The sequence below is a fragment of the Bufo bufo genome, chromosome 7 (genome assembly GCF_905171765.1).
Source record: "Bufo bufo chromosome 7, aBufBuf1.1, whole genome shotgun sequence".
In the NCBI taxonomy this organism is placed as follows: Eukaryota; Metazoa; Chordata; class Amphibia; order Anura; family Bufonidae; genus Bufo; species Bufo bufo.
In genome coordinates this window covers 11,938,787-11,960,317 of record NC_053395.1, presented here as the reverse complement: position 1 = coordinate 11,960,317, position 21,531 = coordinate 11,938,787, and the positions used below count along the sequence as shown (strand labels likewise).

The window sequence follows — 21,531 nt, the reverse complement described above, 5'->3', positions numbered from 1 at the left end:
TCCCATGATAAAATCCTGAGCACCTGCAGCCACCACTAATGAACTTCAGCAAGTCAATATTGAGCTCCCCCTAGTGGTGGCTGCAGGCAGCGCAGTGTTCTGAGAACTGCGTGATGTCAGCAGGAGACATGCGGACAGCGTGCTAACCCACGCTCTGTGTTTCAGAAGTTTCCATACTTTTATTTTATCCACAGATCAATGTCATAAATATCAGAATAAATAAATAAACCCCTTCCAAATCAATCACTGGTCTCCAGCTGCTATGAGACTACAACTCCCAGCATGCCCGGACAGTAGTAAAGCTGCAGGTTGGAGTCCGCTGTTCTCGCTCCTCACATACAGGGCTATTAGACACTCGCTGCATGTCCTCTGATGGGTGTAATAGTGTTCCACGATCCTCTGTGCCTGGCGGGGGTCAGCTGTGCAGCTCGTCCACCCAGTGTCCCTGCAGAAAACGAGAAGGGTTAATATCGAGCCTGTGGTGATGGCTGGATGTTAACAGGTCTACTCCACCTGCGTCTGCGAGATCTCCTCCAGGTCCCCGTAGCAGCCCTTCTTATAGCGGATCAGGTCTCCCCAAAGCACTGAATTCCCACAGCTACAAGACAGGAGGGGGCAGAGGTCAGACCCAGCTTGGATACCCCGGGGGTCCGGGTCATACAGCCATCTGACTCTGTTAAGAGTTCTGCAAATGTATTAAAGACTTTTGGGGAGATTTTTAAAACTGGTGGAAAGTAGAACTGTCTTAGTCGCCCACAGCAACCAATCAGATTCCACCTTTCACAGCTCCTTTGGAATCTCATTGGTTGCTATGGGTGACTAAGACAGTTCTACCTTACACCCCTCAGTGGTGGCATCACGGCTGACCTGGGGCACAGACCCTCCACTGGAATCAGGTGGTCCGGCTCATTTCGGAGGAAGAGTTTGGCCAGACATAAGATATGCGCGGTCAGGGAGCAGCCGGGGTGGAAGCAGTGGAGAGCGTCCTCCTTACTCTGTGCGGGAAGAAGAAGAGATGCCGGTTATTACCTGCCCCACCCTGGGAAAACTACAACTCCCATCATGCCCTGACAGCTGCTGGGGAGCACTGGCATCAGTCTGCATTTGTGACGCCTGGACACCCACCTGCAGCTTGTCATAGCACACCCTGCACCGCTGGGAGGCGCTCTGGAGCTGGATGCCTCCCTCTCCTTGGCCTTTCTCCCCTTGTGTCTTGGCGATCGGCTTGGCACGCACTTGTCCGTATGCCAGGGGCATGTGCAGCGGAGGCTGGAGGAGGGGCGGCAGCTCTCTGTGGTATTCCTGTCTGAGCCAGCGCAGGGTGAGGGGCAAGCGATTCCAGGGGGCCACCCTCAGCATGTGGTAGAGGACCATGAGGTGGAAGTCGAAGCTGGATTGTTTCTTTGTCTTCCGTGGCACGTGGGTGAGCCGGCGGGAGACATGTGGGTGCTGCCAGGCCCACTCAAACTGAGGAGAGAGGTCAAGTCACATCCAGAGCTGAACTCATAATTCTTATCCTCCAGTCACATTCAGAGCTGAACTCATAATTAGCCTCCAGTCACAGCCAGAGCTGCACTCATAATTAGCCTCCAGTCACAGCCAGAGCTGCACTCACTTCTTGGCTACACAGTGACTGTATGAATTCTACCATAAACACAGGTTAGTAACTCTGCTTTCTTACCCGTAAGGCTGCGATATCACTGGGAAATCCGTGGACGATCAGCACCATGTCCCTGCACGAGGGAAAGGACAAAAAAACAAAGTCACGCGGATCTCTTATTGTATCTGCACCATCAGGGGCCCCAACCAATCAGAGGAAGGGGCCCGCCCGGTGTTTATTAGAGTAGGCACAGACTGTGTTACATTTGCTCCCTAAGTGTAAGATCTCTGCTTGCTGCCAGCAAATGGAAACATTCTTGTATCCGTCTACACCCCAGACTTCAGGGGACGTTGTTACTATTGTACCCAGTGTAGACAAACCTCTGGACCCCAGACTGACACACTGTAACAAACCATCAGGACAGGAGAGGCTTGTGCTGCTGATGGATTTACCTCACAGAGGTTTCTCTAGAATGGGTGACATTTTAAGGTAGGGACTTGTTTTCAGGCTCTGGATGTAAAAACTAGTTTTCTAGATGTTAGAAATGAGACACAAAGTATATAAGAAAGTAGAGTAGGTTCAGCTCTTAAAAACCCTGGACACATCAGGTTAAAATCAATTCAGCTGACGCGTTTCGAGTGTACAGTCAGCGGCTACAATATGGCGGATGGTTACCAGGGGCCCCTCCCACTCGTCTTCCAGGCTCCGCCCTTCTGTTTGCCTCCATTGTGCTGCAGGATCCGTCTCTCTGGGTTCACGGTGAAGCCGATGTAGATCCGACCTTTATACTTCGGGTTGGTGCAAAAGAGAAGATACACCCCGAAAAATCCTTCCACCTCCACAACCATCCTGCCGAGAGATGACACCCCGGGGCGAGAGTCAGAGTGCCGCACAGTACCACTTCTCTCCTGTGTATACACACCGCACAGTACCACTTCTCTCCTGTGTATACACACCGCACAGTACCACTTCTCTCCTGTGTATACACACCGCACAGTACCACTTCTCTCCTGTGTATACACACACCGCACAGTACCACTTCTCTCCTGTGTATACACAGTACCGCTTCTCTCCTGTGTATACACCGCACAGTACCACTTCTCTCCTGTGTATACACCGCACAGTACCACTTCTCTCCTGTGTATACACCGCACAGTACCACTTCTCTCCTGTGTATACACACACCGCACAGTACCGCTTCTCTCCTGTGTATACACCGCACAGTACCACTTCTCTCCTGTGTATACACACACCGCACAGTACCGCTTCTCTCCTGTGTATACACCACACAGTACCACTTCTCTCATGTATGTACACCGCACAGTACCACTTCTCTCCTGTGTATATACACCGCACAGTACCACTTCTCTCCTGTGTATATACACCGCACAGTACCACTTCTCTCCTGTGTATATACACCGCACAGTACCGCTTCTCTCCTGTGTATACACACACAGCACAGTACCGCTTCTCTCCTGTGTATACACACCGCACAGTACCGCTTCTCTCCTGTGTATACACACCGCACAGTACCGCTTCTCTCCTGTGTACATACACCGCACAGTACCGCTTCTCTCCTGTGTATACACACCGCACAGTACCACTTCTCTCCTGTGTATACACACCGCACAGTACCACTTCTCTCCTGTGTATACACACCGCACAGTACCACTTCTCTCCTGTGTATATACACCGCACAGTACCGCTTCTCTCCTGTGTATGTACACCGCACAGTACCGCTTCTCTCCTGTGTATACACCGCACAGTACCACTTCTATCCTGTGTATACACATTGCACAGTACCGCTTCTCTCCTGTGTATATACACCGCACAGTACCGCTTCTCTCCTGTGTATGTACACCGCACAGTACCGCTTCTCTCCTGTGTATGTACACCGCGCAGTACCGCTTCTCTCCTGTGTATGTACACCGCGCAGTACCGCTTCTCTCCTGTGTATGTACACCGCGCAGTACCGCTTCTCTCCTGTGTATGTACACCGCACAGTACCACTTCTCTCCTGTATATACACACCGCACAGTACCACTTCTCTCCTGTGTATGTACACCGCACAGTACCGCTTCTCTCCTGTGTATGTACACCGCACAGTACCACTTCTCTCCTGTGTATACACACCGCACAGTACCACTTCTCTCCTGTGTATACACCGCACAGTACCACTTCTCTCCTGTGTATACACCGCACAGTACCACTTCTCTCCTGTGTATACACACCGCACAGTACCACTTCTCTCCTGTGTATATACACCGCACAGTACCACTTCTCTCCTGTGTATACACACCGCACAGTACCACTTCTCTCCTGTGTATATACACCGCACAGTACCACTTCTCTCCTGTGTATACACTGCCCACATAATAACCGGACTCACCTGCACACAAGCCTCCGCTCTCCTGCGCCCTACGTCACTTCCTGGTTACGGCTCTCGGGATACGCGGCTTACATAGCGACAGACCGTCCTAAATCGCGCCTAGAACTATTTTTTTTTTATATATATCAATAAAACCTACAAGACGAAGGCTTAGACCGCATAAGGTAATATTTTATCCGCTGATATCTATATCTCCTCATGAAAATTGCATTAAATCCTGATGAAAATATAGAACTATCAAGTTCACATTTTCAGGCAATATCTTAGCCAGCCCGGATCACTGATGAGGGGTTTACACAGCAGGAGCTTTTGATTGGCTGATTTTGTATTTTTCTCCGCCTCCTTCTTCACTTTGCGGACGTCTTATTGGATAAGATTCCTGCCTGTCACTCCTGTAGGAGTCTTGTTTGGAGACTCTGGGACCAATGAGAGGCGGAGGAGCTGCGTTCTATGCGGTAGTATGTGCGCAGGTGCAGTGCTGCCGGTTGTGGTATCATGGCTGGAGACGGAACGATCAGTGCGGAGATCCTGAAGGAGAAGCTGAGGCGGGAGCTGCAGGCGGAGCATGTGGTGAGGAGCGAGACCAAGTGTGCCTCTGTGGGGGACTACAAGTCTGTCACGTGACATGCCTTCTACCCCATAGAATTCAGTGGCCTGGTGACATTTTCTATTCATATATTAGTGCAGTGGGAGGAGCCAAGTGTGAACTGTGAATCTGATTGGTCGGCTAATCCCCTTCCTCAGGGGCGGGGAGGAAGAGCTCCATCTGCCGCCTCTGTGGCTCTGACTATGAGCCGGTAATGAGGCTGCGATCACTCCCATCATCTCTCGGGAAGCAAGTGGAAATCCAGGCTCTAGAATGGTCCAGCATCGATTGTGATTTCTGGGCTTTGTAGTGCACCAGGAGAGTATTACTGTCCTCTAATAACCATCACTGACCTCCCACCTCTTGTGTCCTCCAGGAAGTAGAAGACACGTCACCCAATCACTGCTCCACCAGCTTCAGGGTGCTAGTTGTGTCTCCTCAGTTTGAAGGAAAAGCACTGCTCCAGAGACACAGGTGAGAGCTACATACATGACCGTATCGCCTCCTAATTACATCCTGTACTATGCCCCAGAGCTGCACTCACTATTCTGCTGGTGCAGTCACTGTGTACTAGGGCTGCACGATATGGGAATTTTGTGCGATTGCGATTAGGGCCCTAAAAATTGCGATAACGATGTGCGATGCGATATTTTAAGGGAATTGTGCTAGAGGTCTATTTGCTTGGATTTTCCCATATGAGCCGCTGACGCGGCTGGGTATGACATAGTTATGGGGGATCTGTGGGTGACGCTGTTATGCGGGAGATCTGTGGATGGCGCTGTTATGTGGGGGATCTGTGGATGGCACTGTTATGTGGGGGATCTGTGGATGGCACTGTTATGTGGGGGATCTGTGGATGACGCTGTTATGTGGGGGATCTGTGGAGGACGCTGTTATGTGGGGGATCTGTGGATGGCGCTGTTATGTGGGGGATCTGTGGATGGCACTGTTATGTGGGGGATCTGTGGATGACGCTGTTATGTGGGGGATCTGTGGAGGACGCTGTTATGTGGGGGATCTGTGGATGGCGCTGTTATGTGGGGGATCTGTGGATGGCGCTGTTATGTGGGGGATCTGTGGATGGCGCTGTTATGTGGGGGATCTGTGGAGGACGCTGTTATGTGGGGGATCTGTGGATGACGCTGTTATGTGGGGGATCTGTGGAGGGCGCTGTTATGTGGGGGATCTGTGGATGACGCTGTTATATGGGGGATCTGTGGATGACGCTGTTATGTGGGGGATCTGTGGAGGACGCTGTTATGTGGGGGATCTGTGGAGGACGCTGTTATGTGGGGGATCTGTGGATGACACTGTTATGTGGGGGATCTGTGGATGGAGCTGTTATGTGGGGGATCTGTGGAGGACGCTGTTATGTGGGGGATCTGTGGAGGACGCTGTTATGTGGGGGATCTGTGGAGGACGCTGTTATGTGGGGGATCTGTGGATGACGCTGTTATGTGGGGGATCTGTGGAGGACGCTGTTATGTGGGGGATCTGTGGAGGACGCTGTTATGTGGGGGATCTGTGGATGGCACTGTTATGTGGGGGATCTGTGGATGACGCTGTTATGTGGGGGATCTGTGGATGGCGCTGTTATGTGGGGGATCTGTGGATGACGCTGTTATGTGGGGGATCTGTGGATGGCGCTGTTATGTGGGGGATCTGCGGAGGACGCTGTTATGTGGGGGATCTGCGGAGGACGCTGTTATGTGGGGGATCTGTGGAGGACGCTGTTATGTGGGGGATCTGTGGATGGCACTGTTATGTGGGGGATCTGTGGAGGACGCTGTTATGTGGGGGATCTGTGGATGACGCTGTTATGTGGGGGATCTGTGGATGACGCTGTTATGTGGGGGATCTGTGGATGACGCTGTTATGTGGGGGATCTGTGGAGGACGCTGTTATAGGGGATGTGTGCTATAACACATGGGGCCACGATGGGGGCCAGCATAAGACACACATATAGCATCTTATGCTGGTCCCCCTTATGGCCCTATGTGTCCCTTCATGTGTCCTAAACTGCGCACACTGCGCCACCAATGAATGTAATTAAAGAGGACCTTTCATAGGTCCAAAGAATATGAACTTGGTAGCAGGCTGCATAGAGCGGCGCCCAGGGATCTAAGTGCACTTACTATTATTCCTGGGCGCCGCTCCGTTCGTCCGCTGTGGCCCCCGGTATTTTCAACATTCAAAGCAAGGCGGAGGAGACGCCAGTGAGTCTCCGTCTCCATGACAGCAGCGCTGTCCAATCACAGCTCAGAGCTCAGAGCCAGGGAGTTTTTTTTCTCCCTGGCTCTGAGCTCTGCGCTCTGATTGGACAGCGCTGCTGTTATGGAGAAGGACAGACACTGGCGTCTCCTCCTCCTTCCTCTGAATGCTGAAAATACCGGGGGCCACAGCGGACGAACGGAGCGGCGCCCAGGAATAATAGTAAGTGCACTTAGATCCCTGGGCGCCGCTCTATCATAAAATGGCCAGCCTCTGTACTTTCACTATGAATGCACTGCAGTGCAGAGAGCGGCAGCGAGCAAGCCGGCCGGCGCGTGACTGACGTCACTGTCACGCTCCTCCCACTTAATTCAGGAAGCAGGAGCGTGACTAAGTGACGTCAGTCCCGCGCCGGCCGGCTGCCTCGCTCGCTCCCGCTCGTCGCTGCAGTGCATTCATTGTGAAAGTAAGTACAGAGGCTGGACCTGTTATCAATAGGACAGAGGACTTTTTTTTATCAATAGGGGCCCCTTCATATATAATAATCGCGGCATTTTCGGCTCGGCCGAATCGCCAAACCGCATTTTCCGTTTATCGCGATTCGATTACTTTTGCGATATATCGTGCAGCCCTACTGTGTACATACATTACTTCTCCTGTACTGATCCTGAGTTACATCCTGTATTATACTCCAGAGCTGCACTCACTATTCTGCTGGTGCAGTCACTGTGTACATACATTACTTATCCTGTACTGATCCTAAATTACATCCTGTATTATACTCCAGAGCTGCACTCACTATTCTGCTGGTGCAGTCACTGTGTACATACATTACTTATCCTGTACTGATCCTGAGTTACATCCTGTATTATACTCCAGAGCTGCACTCACTATTCTGCTGGTGCAGTCACTGTGTACATACATTATTTATCCTGTACTGATCCTGAGTTACATCCTGTATTATACTCCAGAGCTGCACTCACTATTCTGCTGGTGCAGTCACTGTGTACATACATTACTTATCCTGTACTGATCCTGAGTTACAGCCTGTATTATACTCCAGAGCTGCACTCACTATTCTGCTGGTGGAGTCACTGTGTACATACATTACTTATCCTGTACTGATCCTGAGTTACATCCTGTATTATACTCCAGAGCTGCACTCACTATTCTGCTGGTGCAGTCACTGTGTACATACATTACTTATCCTGTACTGATCTTGAACTACAACTCCCAGCATGCATTTCTTTTTACGATATCTATCATGTACATCTACCTGCAGGGGCCCCTTGCCCCCCCCTCCCCCCAGTGTACGGTATGTGACTCTGTGCTGCCCCCTGCAGGCTCGTGAACGGCTGCCTGGCAGAAGAACTGAAGACCATTCACGCCTTTGAGCAGAAGACGCTGACTCCGGCACAGTGGGAACAGGAGAAGCAGAAGTGATCGGCCGTTGTTGTGTGGTCTGGAGACAGTCTGCAGCCTGGGATGAGTGAGCGGCACTTAGTGGGTTAATAATGATGTAAGACTAGTATGTTCCGGGGACCCCGATGTCTCCTGGTCCTGAAGGCGTTCCACATGCTGCAGAGGGGCGATTTTTAAACGGGACTTGATGCAGACGGGTTTTCTTCCTGGAGCCACCACCAGGGGGAGCTCGCGGTGACGCTTCAGTGGGAGCCATGTGCAGTGAGCTCCCTCTAGTGGTGGCTCGCTCCCAGTTCTTAAAGGGGCCCCCTAGACTTTACCAATAAATGTTATGAACACAAGCCAGCGACCGATTCACTGTTTATTCTCAGATATTAATGAACATTAACTATTAAAATAAAATTAAAAAAAATCCAGCAATGAAAGAGTCAACTTCTGATGGGTTCTGGGAAAGCTGAGTGACTGCCAATATGGAGTCCTTACAGCTTTCCCTCCCCCCCCCCCCCTGACAGATGCGCCTTGCAGGGCCCTGGGAAAGCTGGGTGCCGGTCTGCGTGGGGCCCCTGTGTGCTTCACCCAGCTTTCCCAGGATCAAGAAACTGCTGAATAAAGCCCTCCATTTCTATTTCCTGGAGGATTCTGATTTTGGGGGACTCTCGTACCTCTAAGAATTATTTACACCCAGAGGGGGCACAGAGATGGGCAGGCGGTTGGGGGAGGGGTTGTGGTTTTATTAGACCCGCCCCCTGTCCGCTATTCCGTTCAGTAAGAGGTTAAAGGGGACTCCGATGATGGACTCCTCTGATGTCATGGGGGGCGCCCATGAGAGTCGTCAGAAAAGTCAATGACTGGAGTGCTCCTTTAACAAGGGACTCTTGACAGCGCTGGGGGAGGGCCCGGGGCCCCTGCTAATCGGACGCCTTCTCCTCCAGCTGGGCGATGCGCTTCTCCTGCTCGGCCACGGTCGCCTTCAGCTTCTCCACCTCCTCCATCAGCTGCTCCAGGCTGGAGTCCTCCTGTGGGAAGGATGCAGGACCAGGTCAAGGTGTGAACTGTTCCCATTCACTGACAGCAAGCAACCATTGAGCGCTATTTCCTGCTCTTACCGCACACGGCTTGCTCCCGCCGGACGACTGGCTGCGCTTGGGCAGCCGCGCGCTCAGGACGTTCTTGGTGACTTTCAGTTCTCGGTTCTTGCTCAGGACGTATCCGTCCTTCAGGGAGACGAGCAGCGGCTCCGCGTCCTTACCGGACAGCCACTCCTCCGCGCTGAGCGCCGGGTCCGGGCCCACGGTGTCCGGGTAGAGGTCCTCCTGGAACAGGTCGGACTGCGGAGTAGAGGAGTGGTGGTCACAGCGCCCACTGTGCCCGTCTCATACCTGGGTAATGCCGCCATCTTACCTTCCTGGGCACCGTCATGGCGATTGGTTCACATTTCCTCTCGTGCAGCTTGTAGAATCTAGAACAGAGCAGTCGACATGGTCCAGGTGAACTTACAGGGGTCTCCAGGAGGGGGCACCCCTCCTCCGGGACACTCACCTGGCGATCTCGCACTTGTTGACCTCCAGGCCGCGCTTTGGCATGTAGCCCATCCCCCGCTGGGAATCTTTGCTGCTGTACATCGACAGGTAATGGACATATGGGGACTCGTCCGTCACCTCAAAGTAGCGGATGCTGCTGTCCCCCTGGGATGAGACACAAAGACGGGACCCCCTAAGACCCCCATTACTGACTGTACCCCAGAAAATGTGGAGAAAATGTCATCGCTCACCTTCCCGCCGAGGTAGACGATGCCTGTATCGGGGTCGTAGAAGGGGATGAGAACCCCGCTGCTCGTGTCCAGCTCCTGCAGGGTGAGCGGAGAGTCCCAGGCCTTCTGTAGAGGGGAAGAAAACGGGGACGCGAGTGAGGGGTCCGAGAGGCCTGGGTGGGGGGCGCTGCCTCTGCCATCTCTGCAGATCATCGCAGCAAAGTGTGATTAGTCATGGAGAAAACGGCCTCACAGTAAAGGGGAACTCAACCCCCGGGTGTTAGATCTGACCCCTGTGGAAGCCATGACGGACTCACCGTATCCCATAAGGCCACTTGTCGCTCGCTCATCCGGCTGAACCCTGTGGTCAGGATCTGATCGTCGGACACAAAGATGGCGCGGACCGGCCGGCTGCCCTCGTGGGGCTTCTCCTTCTCCTGGAGGAAGAGAACAGAGAACTTGCTGTAATCATGGGGCAGTGCACAGAGGGGAGTGCTTCTGCTGCCCCCTGCTGGTCTATACTGGTTTGTGCTCTCCTATCCCCTGCTGGTCTATACTGGTTTGTGCTCTCCTGCCCCCTGCTGGTCTATACTGGTTTGTGCTCTCCTGCCCCCCTGCTGGTGTATACTGGTAGTGCTTTCCTGCCCCCTGCTGGTCTATACTGGTTTGTGCTCTCCCGCCCCCTGCTGGTCTATACTGGTTTGTGCTCTCCCGCCCCCTGCTGGTCTATACTGGTTTGTGCTCTCCTGCCCCCTGCTGGTCTATACTGGTTTGTGCTCTCCTGCCCCCTGCTGGTCTATACTGGTTTGTGCTCTCCCGCCCCCTGCTGGTCTATACTGGTTTGTGCTCTCCCGCCCCCTGCTGGTCTATACTGGTTTGTGCTCTCCCGCCCCCTGCTGGTCTATACTGGTTTGTGCTCTCCCGCCCCCTGCTGGTCTATACTGGTTTGTGCTCTCCCGCCCCCTGCTGGTCTATACTGGTTTGTGCTCTCCCGCCCCCTGCTGGTCTATACTGGTTTGTGCTCTCCCGCCCCCTGCTGGTCTATACTGGTTTGTGCTCTCCCGCCCCCTGCTGGTTTGTGCTCTCCCGCCCCCTGCTGGTTTGTGCTCTCCCGCCCCCTGCTGGTTTGTGCTCTCCCGCCCCCTGCTGGTTTGTGCTCTCCTGCCCCCTGCTGGTTTGTGCTCTCCTGCCCCCTGCTGGTTTGTGCTCTCCTGCCCCCTGCTGGTTTGTGCTCTCCTGCCCCCTGCTGGTTTGTGCTCTCCTGCCCCCTGCTGGTTTGTGCTCTCCTGCCCCCTGCTGGTTTGTGCTCTCCTGCCCCCTGCTGGTTTGTGCTCTCCTGCCCCCTGCTGGTCTATACTGGTTTGTGCTCTCCTGCCCCCTGCTGGTCTATACTGGTTTGTGCTCTCCTGCCCCCTGCTGGTCTATACTGGTTTGTGCTCTCCCGCCCCCTGCTGGTCTATACTGGTTTGTGCTCTCCCGCCCCCTGCTGGTCTATACTGGTTTGTGCTCTCCCGCCCCCTGCTGGTCTATACTGGTTTGTGCTCTCCCGCCCCCTGCTGGTCTATACTGGTTTGTGCTCTCCCGCCCCCTGCTGGTCTATACTGGTTTGTGCTCTCCCGCCCCCTGCTGGTCTATACTGGTTTGTGCTCTCCCGCCCCCTGCTGGTCTATACTGGTTTGTGCTCTCCCGCCCCCTGCTGGTCTATACTGGTTTGTGCTCTCCCGCCCCCTGCTGGTCTATACTGGTTTGTGCTCTCCCGCCCCCTGCTGGTCTATACTTGTTTGTGCTCTCCCGCCCCCTGCTGGTCTATACTGGTTTGTGCTCTCCCGCCCCCTGCTGGTCTATACTGGTTTGTGCTCTCCCGCCCCCTGCTGGTCTATACTGGTTTGTGCTCTCTTGTCCTCTGCTGGTCTATACTGGTTTGTGCTCTCCTGCCCCCTGCTGGTGTATATAGGTATCTTCTTTACATTCAGACTTTACAGAGCTGTTGTAGATTTCTGCAGGTGGTGGGCGCGATGCTCTGCACACTCACCGTTATAATGTTCCCACTCCTGGGCTCTATGATCCGGATCTTCTTGTCCTTGCAGGAGGTGCAGATGAGAGACCCGTTGCGGTTCCAGGCCACGCTGTAGATAATGTCGGTGTGAGTCTCGTCTATGGAGATGATGGACTGTCCGCAGCCCACGTCCCAGATCAGGACCACGTTATCGCAGCCTGAGGGCGAGAGGCAGAGTCATACAGGACGCTGCTCCCTCCACCACATGGCCATGTTCACACTGCGCCCGCTTCTTACCTGCGCTCAGCAGCACGTTCTGAGCAGTCGGGTGCCACAGCACGATCCCCACCCTCTTAGTGTGCCCTTCCAAGGTGACGATGGGCTCTGTGAGGGAGCGGGTCAGACCGCCATCCGGAATCTCCCAGACCTGGCGGACAACGAGTGGAGTCGTGAGGAGCGGGCGCTACGACACATTGGTGTATGGCTGCATTACCTGCCCCCGCCAGTCTTACCATGACAGTGCAGTCCTCGGAGCCGCTGGCAATGACATTGTCGTTGTGTGGGCACCAGTCGATGTCCAGCACTGGAGCCGTGTGTCCGCAAATCACGGGCTGCGACTTATCCATCCGCCCCGTCTGTGAAGAGATGACACGTGAGGAGCGCACATCAATCCTCTGCAGAGCATCGCTCCGAGCTTACAGGAAGTATGGACTTCAAAACTGACAACCATTCTAGAGAGTTAGAAATGTGCACAGGGGGGTTGCCACTTCCCTTCCCCCTCTCCATACTGTACATGGCTCAGCAGGGGGCGACACTGAGCACAAGACAAATCTCCTCCCAGGGTAAAGCCAATCAGTGTGCAGAGGCCGAGACTGCGCGCTGACACCTATCGGATGCTGCGGTCCGACGCTCTGCGGCGCTGCTGGTTCACACTCGTCCCTCCCATCTCTGTGGTTTGTACAAGGACGGTGTCACAGTGATCGACCTTCAGGACCAAATAAGGTCACATCTGAGCGGCGGTGTCACCAGCACTTCCCCTGTTACTGCAGACAGCGCTCCGGGGGGTGAACGCGCTCACCCTGTGATTTTCTTGCCATGGACGACCTATAGCCACATTATGTGCCTGACAACCTTATACTTGCAAGAAGGAGGGAAGAGATCAATAGAAATGATACTGCCATGTATCATACACCGCTATATATCCTACACCTAATAGTGGTATAGATCAGGGATGCCCAACCTGCGGCCCTCCAGCTGTTGCAAAACTACAACTCCCAGAATGCCTGGACAGCCTACAGCTATTACAGAATGCTGGGAATTGTAGTTTTGAAACAGCTGGAGGGCCACAGGGTGACCCTGCTATAGATCATACACCTAATACCGCCATACAGGGCTATAGATCATACACCTAATACCGCCATACAGGGCTATATATTATACACCTAATACCGCCATACAGGGCTATATATTGTACGCCTAATACTGAAATACAGTGCTATAGATCATACACCTAATACCGCCATACAGTGCTATAGATCATACACGTAATACTGTCATACAGTGCTATAGATCATACACCTAATACCGCCATACAGGGCTATATATTATACACCTAATACCGCCATACAGGACTATATATTATACACCTAATACCGCCATACAGGACTATAGATCATACACTTAATACTGCCATACAGGACTGTAGATCATACACCTAATACCGCCATACAGGGCTATATATTATACACCTAATACCGCCATACAGGACTATAGATCATACACCTAATACCGCCATACAGGGCTATATATCATAAACGTAATATTGTCATACAGTGCTATAGATCGTACACCTAATACCGCCATACAGGGCTATAGGTCATAAACGTAATACCGCCATACAGCATCTCCGCCATCATTCACTCTTGGCTCTCCCTATAGGAGCCTCCTGCACCTGTGGATGGTATATCCTTGGGGTCAGGGCCCCCTGGAGCCCTTCCTCTTATGGCCGGCGTGCGCCGTTCAGTCTGTGACGTATGGACAGGCAGGTACAGTATATAAATATATACCGCTCTAGTGGGTGCCCGGGACTGTTTCAAGCCTATGTTGGCAGAAGGGGTTAATTCGTCATCCTCCGCTCCTCAGCCTTCATGCTGGTCATAAGACGCTCACATCCCCCCACAGACAGCGGGCATGTCACGGGGACACACAGGGGCCATTGTGTGCCGCCATCTCTGTGATCCGCCTGTATCTGCCCTGTCGGTGCCCTCCACACCATGAAGCTCAGGTATCCGTCCACGGCATGACGCGCACTGTGATTATTAATCCGCACCGTGCCGCCATTTCTCCCCATCTGAAGCATCCCTCGTTGTACCAGCTACTGCCGCAAACCGCGGTGTCACCGTACCTGCCAGTGAAGCAGAACGCTGATGTCACCTGTGGGGCCAAACAGATGTGACACCGCAGTAATGACATCACTGCATGAACTGTGATAAGGAGGTGTCATAGTGCAGCCGCCTGGCGGTGCCCCTTTTTCCACCCCAATTTGGTGCCACATGTGGCGGCCTCGTCATGTGAAGTGGGCGGCGCCGCGGCCGAGATCTATATGTACATATATGTCTACAGCGCCGTCCGCAGCCTTTTCACCTGCATCAGCTCTCTCCACTTCCTATGACAAAACCACAACATCCGGAGCACAGCGAATGATTACAGCTCTGCAGGCACTTCTGTAAAATGAATGCGCCCTGTGCACATCCGTTCACCACCCACCTTGGAGAGGGGCAAGACCAAGAAGGCGCCTCCGCCGCTGGCCTCCACCACGATGGCCAAGAACTTGGGGTTGACGGCGCAGAAGTTGCTGTCCCATGTGTTCTGAGACACCCGGATGTCGTCGTAGCACTGGTCGGTCTTCACCGGCTGCCCAAAGACGTGGCGGAATTTACTGCTGCGGACGACCTTTCTGCTCATGATGAGGCCTGGGAAATGGGGGGAATAATGGTGAAGGTGGGGGCACACTGGCACAGTAATACGCAGGGTAATGGTTGAATCCTGGTGCCAGGAGGAGGCCGTGTAAAGGACGTAGTGGTCCCATCATCCTCCCATTATACTGATCTACTGGTGATCTGAGGCTACTGCAGCCTGGCGGGGTCGGCAGATAGAAGACACAGCCCCAAAATGATGGGTCTTACCTGAGGGTGCAGTGCGGGGTGCTGTGGAGTTCAGGGGTCTCACCTGAGGAAGTGGTGGGTGGTGATGCTCGCTGTCAACTATGTCTGGGGTCTTATCTGAGGGAGCGGTGCGGGGTGCTATGGAGGGTGATGCTATGTCTCGGGTCTCATCTGAGGGAGCGGTGCGGGGTGCTGTGGAGTTCCGGGGTCTCACCTGAGGGAGCGGTGCGGGGTGCTGTGGAGTTCTGGGGTCTCATCTGAGGGAGTGGTGCGGGGTGCTGTGGAGTTCTGGGGTCTCATCTGAGGGAGTGGTGCAGGGTTCTGGGGTCTAGCCAGAGGGAGCGGTGGAGGGTGCTGTGGAGTTCTGGGGTCTCACCTGACGGAGCGGTGCGGGGTGCTGTGGAGTTCTGGGGTCTCACCTGACGGAGCGGTGCGGGGTGCTGTGGAGTTCTGGGGTCTCACCTGAGGGAGCGGTGCGGGGTGCTGTGGAGTTCTGGGGTCTAGCCTGAGGGAGCGGTGCGGGGTGCTGTGGAGTTCTGGGGTCTCACCTGAGGGAGCGGTGCGGGGTGCTGTGGAGGGTGATGCTATGTCTGGGGTCTCACCTGAGGGAGCGGTGCAGGGTGCTGTGGAGTTCTGGGGTCTCACCTGAGGGAGCGGTGCGGGGTGCTGTGGAGTTCTGGGGTCTCACCTGAGGGAGCGGTGCGGGGTGCTGCGGAGTTCTGGGGTCTCACCTGAGGGAGTGGTGCAGGGTGCTGTGGAGTTCTGGGGTCTCACCTGAGGGAGCGGTGCGGGGTGCTGTGGAGTTCTGGGGTCTCACCTGAGGGAGCAGTGCGGGGTGCTGCGGAGTTCTGGGGTCTCACCTGAGGGAGCGGTGCGGGGTGCTGTGGAGGGTGATGCTATGTCTGGGGTCTCACCTGAGGGAGCGGTGCAGGGTGCTGTGGAGTTCTGGGGTCTCACCTGAGGGAGCGGTGCGGGGTGCTGTGGAGTTCTGGGGTCTCACCTGAGGGAGCGGTGCGGGGTGCTGCGGAGTTCTGGGGTCTCACCTGAGGGAGTGGTGCGGGGTGCTGTGGAGTTCTGGGGTCTCACCTGAGGGAGTGGTGCAGGGTGCTGTGGAGTTCTGGGGTCTCATCTGAGGGAGCGGTGCGGGGTGCTGTGGAGTTCTGGGGTCTCACCTGAGGGAGCGGTGCGGGGTGCTGTGGAGTTCTGGGGTCTCACCTGAGGGAGTGGTGCAGGGTTCTGGGGTCTAGCCAGAGGGAGCGGTGGAGGGTGCTGTGGAGTTCTGGGGTCTCACCTGACGGAGCGGTGCGGGGTGCTGTGGAGTTCTGGGGTCTCACCTGACGGAGCGGTGCGGGGTGCTGTGGAGTTCTGGGGTCTCACCTGAGGGAGCGGTGCGGGGTGCTGTGGAGTTCTGGGGTCTAGCCTGAGGGAGCGGTGCGGGGTGCTGTGGAGTTCTGGGGTCTCACCTGAGGGAGCGGTGCGGGGTGCTGTGGAGGGTGATGCTATGTCTGGGGTCTCACCTGAGGGAGCGGTGCAGGGTGCTGTGGAGTTCTGGGGTCTCACCTGAGGGAGCGGTGCGGGGTGCTGTGGAGTTCTGGGGTCTCACCTGAGGGAGCGGTGCGGGGTGCTGCGGAGTTCTGGGGTCTCACCTGAGGGAGTGGTGCAGGGTGCTGTGGAGTTCTGGGGTCTCACCTGAGGGAGCGGTGCGGGGTGCTGTGGAGTTCTGGGGTCTCACCTGAGGGAGCAGTGCGGGGTGCTGCGGAGTTCTGGGGTCTCACCTGAGGGAGCGGTGCGGGGTGCTGTGGAGGGTGATGCTATGTCTGGGGTCTCACCTGAGGGAGCGGTGCAGGGTGCTGTGGAGTTCTGGGGTCTCACCTGAGGGAGCGGTGCGGGGTGCTGTGGAGTTCTGGGGTCTCACCTGAGGGAGCGGTGCGGGGTGCTGCGGAGTTCTGGGGTCTCACCTGAGGGAGTGGTGCGGGGTGCTGTGGAGTTCTGGGGTCTCACCTGAGGGAGTGGTGCAGGGTGCTGTGGAGTTCTGGGGTCTCATCTGAGGGAGCGGTGCGGGGTGCTGTGGAGTTCTGGGGTCTCACCTGAGGGAGCGGTGCGGGGTGCTGTGGAGTTCTGGGGTCTCACCTGAGGGAGTGGTGCAGGGTTCTGGGGTCTAGCCAGAGGGAGCGGTGGAGGGTGCTGTGGAGTTCTGGGGTCTCACCTGACGGAGTGGTGCGGGGTGCTGTGGAGTTCTGGGGTCTCACCTGAGGGAGCGGTGCGGGGTGCTGTGGAGTTCTGGGGTCTCACCTGAGGGAGCGGTGCGGGGTGCTGCGGAGTTCTGGGGTCTCACCTGAGGGAGCGGTGCGGGGTGCTGCGGAGTTCTGGGGTCTCACCTGAGGGAGTGGTGCAGGGTGCTGTGGAGTTCTGGGGTCTCACCTGAGGGAGCGGTGCGGGGTGCTGTGGAGTTCTGGGGTCTCATCTGAGGGAGTGGTGCAGGGTTCTGGGGTCTAGCCAGAGGGAGCGGTGGAGGGTGCTGTGGAGTTCTGGGGTCTCACCTGACGGAGTGGTGCGGGGTGCTGTGGAGTTCTGGGGTCTCACCTGACGGAGCGGTGCGGGGTGCTGTGGAGTTCTGGGGTCTCACCTGAGGGAGCGGTGCGGGGTGCTGTGGAGTTCTGGGGTCTCACCTGAGGGAGCGGTGCGGGGTGCTGTGGAGTTCTGGGGTCTCACCTGAGGGAGCGGTGCGGGGTGCTGTGGAGTTCTGGGGTCTCACCTGAGGGAGCGGTGCGGGGTGCTGTGGAGTTCTGGGGTCTCACCTGAGGGAGCGGTGCGGGGTGCTGTGGAGTTCTGGGGTCTCACCTGAGGGAGCGGTGCGGGGTGCTGCGGAGTTCTGAGGTCTCACCTGAGGGAGCGGTGCGGGGTGCTGTGGAGGGTGATGCTCGCTGTCAGCTGCTTGCAGTCTGCATCAAACTTCTGCTTTTTACAAGAATATTCTGCAAGACAGGAGGAGGAGTAGGAGGGCAGGAAGCGGAGGGGGGGTCTTGTCTTCCTCCTCTGCAGAGGGCAGGACATGGTTAATGAAGAGTCCCAGGCCTGCAGCAAATTGAGGGTTAACACGTGTCCCTATCATAAAATTTGACTGACATCACAGGGTTAATGAGGTCCCCACATTACTATCGGGAGATGCTGAATGGATGATGGCGCCATACAGCATGTGCCCACACACATGGCAAAGGTTGTGCCAGGGCTTGTACCCATCATGACACCGGGCTGTAGATGGTCAGGTCTGTGGTCAGGCAAATTAATCTAAATTTGAAAGGCACACCGTCAAGAAGGGGATTTACAAATCCCAAGAGGAGGTGCTCAGTGAAGGGGCTATACAAAATTATATATATATATCCACGGCCTCCATGATATGAAATATAAAGTTGGTGCAAAATATACGAGTGTGCCGTGGATATATATATATCATTTTGTGGTCAGTCAAAGCCCTGGGTGTGACACTGGCAGCTGACTCTGGACATGGCACCCTGCAGAGCGTCTAATGCCCCTTCTGCGGGGCCTGAGGAGTCCAGCGTGTGATGACCCCGCTCCCTTCCTCTGATGTAACGGCCTCATTGCTTCACCCGCATTGTGCCATCCAGATACCACTTCCTGCAGTGTGCACTGTATTCCCCAACTGATTGCCCCAGGCTGTCAGGGCATGCTGGGAGTTGTAGTTTCACAAAAACAAGACAGCCTTAGATTACATAACACAGTCTACTGCTTCCTGATATCGGCCGCTCCTCTGATAACGGTCCTGCACTATTATAATACGCTATGTGTTGCTGATATCGGCCGCTCCTCTGATAACGGTCCTGCACTATTATAATACACTATGTGTCGCTGATATCGGCGGCTCCTCTGATAACGGTCCTGCACTATTATAATACGCTATGTGTCGCTGATATCGGCCGCTCCTCTGATAACGGTCCTGCACTATTATAATACACTATGTGTCGCTGATATCGGCGGCTCCTCTGATAACGGTCCTGCACTATTATAATACGCTATGTGTCGCTGATGTCAGCCGCTCCTCTGATAACGGTCCTGCACTATTATAATACACTGTGTCGCTGATGTCAGCCGCTCCTCTGATAACGGTCCTGCACTATTATAATACACTATGTGTCGCTGATATCGGCCGCTCCTCTGATAACGGTCCTGCACTATTATAATACACTATGTGTCGCTGATATCGGCCGCTCCTCTGATAACGGTCCTGCACTATTATAATACACTATGTGTCGCTGATATCGGCGGCTCCTCTGATAACGGTCCTGCACTATTATAATACACTATGTGTCACTGATATCGGCCGCTCCTCTGATAACGGTCCTGCACTATTATAATACACTATGTGTCGCTGATATCGGCCGCTCCTCTGATAACGGTCCTGCACTATTATAATACACTATGTGTCGCTGATATCGGCCGCTCCTCTGATAACGGTCCTGCACTATTATAATACACTATGTGTCGCTGATATCGGCCGCTCCTCTGATAACGGTCCTGCACTATTATAATACACTATGTGTCGCTGATATCGGCGGCTCCTCTGATAACGGTCCTGCACTATTATAATACACTATGTGTCGCTGATGTCAGCCGCTCCTCTGATAACGGTCCTGCACTATTATAATACACTGTGTCGCTGATGTCAGCCGCTCCTCTGATAACGGTCCTGCACTATTATAATACACTATGTGTCGCTGATATCGGCCGCTCCTCTGATAACGGTCCTGCACTATTATAATACACTATGTGTCGCTGATATCGGCGGCTCCTCTGATAACGGTCCTGCACTATTATAATACACTATGTGTCACTGATATCGGCCGCTCCTCTGATAACGGTCCTGCACTATTATAATACACTATGTGTCGCTGATATCGGCCTCTCCTCTGATAACGGTCCTGCACTATTATAATACACTATGTGTCACTGATATCGGCCGCTCCTCTGATAACGGTCCTGCACTATTATAATACATTATGTGTCGCTGATATCGGCCGCTCCTCTGATAACGGTCCTGCACTATTATAATACACTATGTGTCGCTGATATCGGCCGCTCCTCTGATAACGGTCCTGCACTATTATAATACACTATGTGTCGCTGATATCGTCCGCTCCTCTGATAACGGTCCTGCACTATTATAATATACTATGTGTCACTGACATCGGCCGCTCCTCTGATAACGGCCCTGCACTATTATAATACACTATGTGTCGCTGATATCGGCCGCTCCTCTGATAACGGTCCTGCACTATTATAATACACTATGTGTCGCTGATATCGGCCGCTCCTCTGATAACGGTCCTGCACTATTATAATACACTATGTGTCACTGACATCGGCTGCTCCTCTGATAACGGTCCTGCACTATTATAATACGCTATGTGTCGCTGATATCGGCGGCTCCTCTGATAACGGTCCTGCACTATTATAATACGCTATGTGTCGCTGATATCGGCCGCTCCTCTGATAACGGTCCTGCACTATTATAATACACTATGTGTCGCTGATATCGGCCGCTCCTCTGATAACGGTCCTGCACTATTATAATACACTATGTGTCACTGATATCGGCCGCTCCTCTGATAACGGTCCTGCACTATTATAATACACTATGTGTCGCTGATATCGGCCGCTCCTCTGATAACGGTCCTGCACTATTATAATACACTATGTGTCGCTGATATCGGCCGCTCCTCTGATAACGGTCCTGCACTATTATAATACACTATGTGTCGCTGATATCGGCCGCTCCTCTGATAACGGTCCTGCACTATTATAATACACTATGTGTCGCTGATATCGGCCGCTCCTCTGATAACGGTCCTGCACTATTATAATACACTATGTGTCGCTGATATCGGCCGCTCCTCTGATAACGGTCCTGCACTATTATAATACACTATGTGTCGCTGATATCGGCCGCTCCTCTGATAACGGTCCTGCACTATTATAATACACTATGTGTCGCTGATATCGGCCGCTCCTCTGATAACGGTCCTGCACTATTATAATACACTATGTGTCGCTGATATCGGCCGCTCCTCTGATAACGGTCCTGCACTATTATAATACACTATGTGTCGCTGATATCGGCCGCTCCTCTGATAACGGTCCTGCACTATTATAATACACTATGTGTCGCTGATATCGGCCGCTCCTCTGATAACAGTCCTGCACTATTATAATACACTATGTGTCGCTGATATCGGCCGCTCCTCTGATAACGGTCCTGCACTATTATAATACACTATGTGTCACTGATATCGGCCGCTCCTCTGATAACGGTCCTGCACTATTATAATACACTATGTGTCGCTGATATCGGCCGCTCCTCTGATAACGGTCCTGCACTATTATAATACACTATGTGT

The 21,531-nt window shown here is 54.0% G+C and overlaps 3 protein-coding genes across 13 annotated transcripts; 1 reads left to right on the top strand and 2 right to left on the bottom strand.

Moving 5' to 3' along the window:
• Positions 1 to 43: 43 nt before the first annotated feature.
• Positions 44 to 4,038, bottom strand: LOC121007546 (structure-specific endonuclease subunit slx1-like). 2 transcript variants are annotated; one of them, XM_040439568.1, is made up of 7 exons: positions 3,990 to 4,038; positions 2,276 to 2,449; positions 1,682 to 1,733; positions 1,126 to 1,467; positions 868 to 995; positions 514 to 598; positions 44 to 445 (listed from the first exon to the last, which is right to left on the bottom strand). In XM_040439568.1, the coding sequence occupies exons 2-7, from the start codon at positions 2,446 to 2,448 to the stop codon at positions 416 to 418; spliced, it is 810 nt and encodes a 269-aa protein (XP_040295502.1). In that variant the 5' UTR covers position 2,449; positions 3,990 to 4,038; the 3' UTR covers positions 44 to 415. The 2 variants fall into 2 exon arrangements, with proteins under 2 accessions (XP_040295502.1, XP_040295501.1); XM_040439567.1 differs by having other exon boundaries at positions 2,276 to 2,457; positions 3,991 to 4,017.
• A 385-nt stretch (positions 4,039 to 4,423) lies between these two features.
• On the top strand, positions 4,424 to 8,618 carry BOLA2B (bolA family member 2B). The gene is made up of 3 exons (XM_040439563.1): positions 4,424 to 4,559; positions 4,952 to 5,049; positions 8,130 to 8,618. Exons 1-3 carry the CDS (start codon positions 4,485 to 4,487, stop codon positions 8,227 to 8,229), a joined length of 273 nt encoding a protein of 90 aa, XP_040295497.1. The 5' UTR covers positions 4,424 to 4,484; the 3' UTR covers positions 8,230 to 8,618.
• CORO1A (coronin 1A) lies at positions 8,559 to 18,141 on the bottom strand. Of its 10 annotated transcripts, XM_040439525.1 has the most exons (12): positions 18,027 to 18,062; positions 15,807 to 15,830; positions 14,721 to 14,926; positions 12,467 to 12,589; positions 12,252 to 12,381; positions 11,991 to 12,172; positions 10,276 to 10,395; positions 9,980 to 10,084; positions 9,748 to 9,893; positions 9,610 to 9,667; positions 9,318 to 9,536; positions 8,559 to 9,224 (listed from the first exon to the last, which is right to left on the bottom strand). In XM_040439525.1, exons 3-12 carry the CDS (start codon positions 14,916 to 14,918, stop codon positions 9,117 to 9,119), a joined length of 1,389 nt encoding a protein of 462 aa, XP_040295459.1. In that variant the 5' UTR covers positions 14,919 to 14,926; positions 15,807 to 15,830; positions 18,027 to 18,062; the 3' UTR covers positions 8,559 to 9,116. The 10 variants fall into 10 exon arrangements, with proteins under 10 accessions (XP_040295459.1, XP_040295463.1, XP_040295461.1 ...); XM_040439529.1 differs by lacking the exon at positions 15,807 to 15,830 and having other exon boundaries at positions 18,003 to 18,141; XM_040439527.1 differs by lacking the exon at positions 15,807 to 15,830 and having other exon boundaries at positions 17,960 to 18,090.
• Positions 18,142 to 21,531: the final 3,390 nt, after the last annotated feature.

Coding starts and splice junctions, on each gene's coding strand:
- CORO1A (XM_040439529.1), bottom strand. CDS start 14,918: ATGAGCAGAAAGGTCGTCCGCAGCAGTAAATTCCGCCACGTCTTTGGG. Junction 12,590..14,720: donor TGGTCTTGCCCCTCTCCAAG/GTGGGTGGTGAA, acceptor ATCTCTTCACAG/ACGGGGCGGATGGATAAGTC. Junction 12,173..12,251: donor GAACGTGCTGCTGAGCGCAG/GTAAGAAGCGGG, acceptor TCTCGCCCTCAG/GCTGCGATAACGTGGTCCTG.
- BOLA2B (XM_040439563.1), top strand. CDS start 4,485: ATGGCTGGAGACGGAACGATCAGTGCGGAGATCCTGAAGGAGAAGCTG. Junction 4,560..4,951: donor AGCTGCAGGCGGAGCATGTG/GTGAGGAGCGAG, acceptor TGTGTCCTCCAG/GAAGTAGAAGACACGTCACC. Junction 5,050..8,129: donor GCACTGCTCCAGAGACACAG/GTGAGAGCTACA, acceptor TGCCCCCTGCAG/GCTCGTGAACGGCTGCCTGG.
- LOC121007546 (XM_040439568.1), bottom strand. CDS start 2,448: ATGGTTGTGGAGGTGGAAGGATTTTTCGGGGTGTATCTTCTCTTTTGC. Junction 1,734..2,275: donor ACGAGTGGGAGGGGCCCCTG/GTAACCATCCGC, acceptor TCCCTCGTGCAG/GGACATGGTGCTGATCGTCC. Junction 599..867: donor GTGGAGGGTCTGTGCCCCAG/GTCAGCCGTGAT, acceptor CCTGTCTTGTAG/CTGTGGGAATTCAGTGCTTT.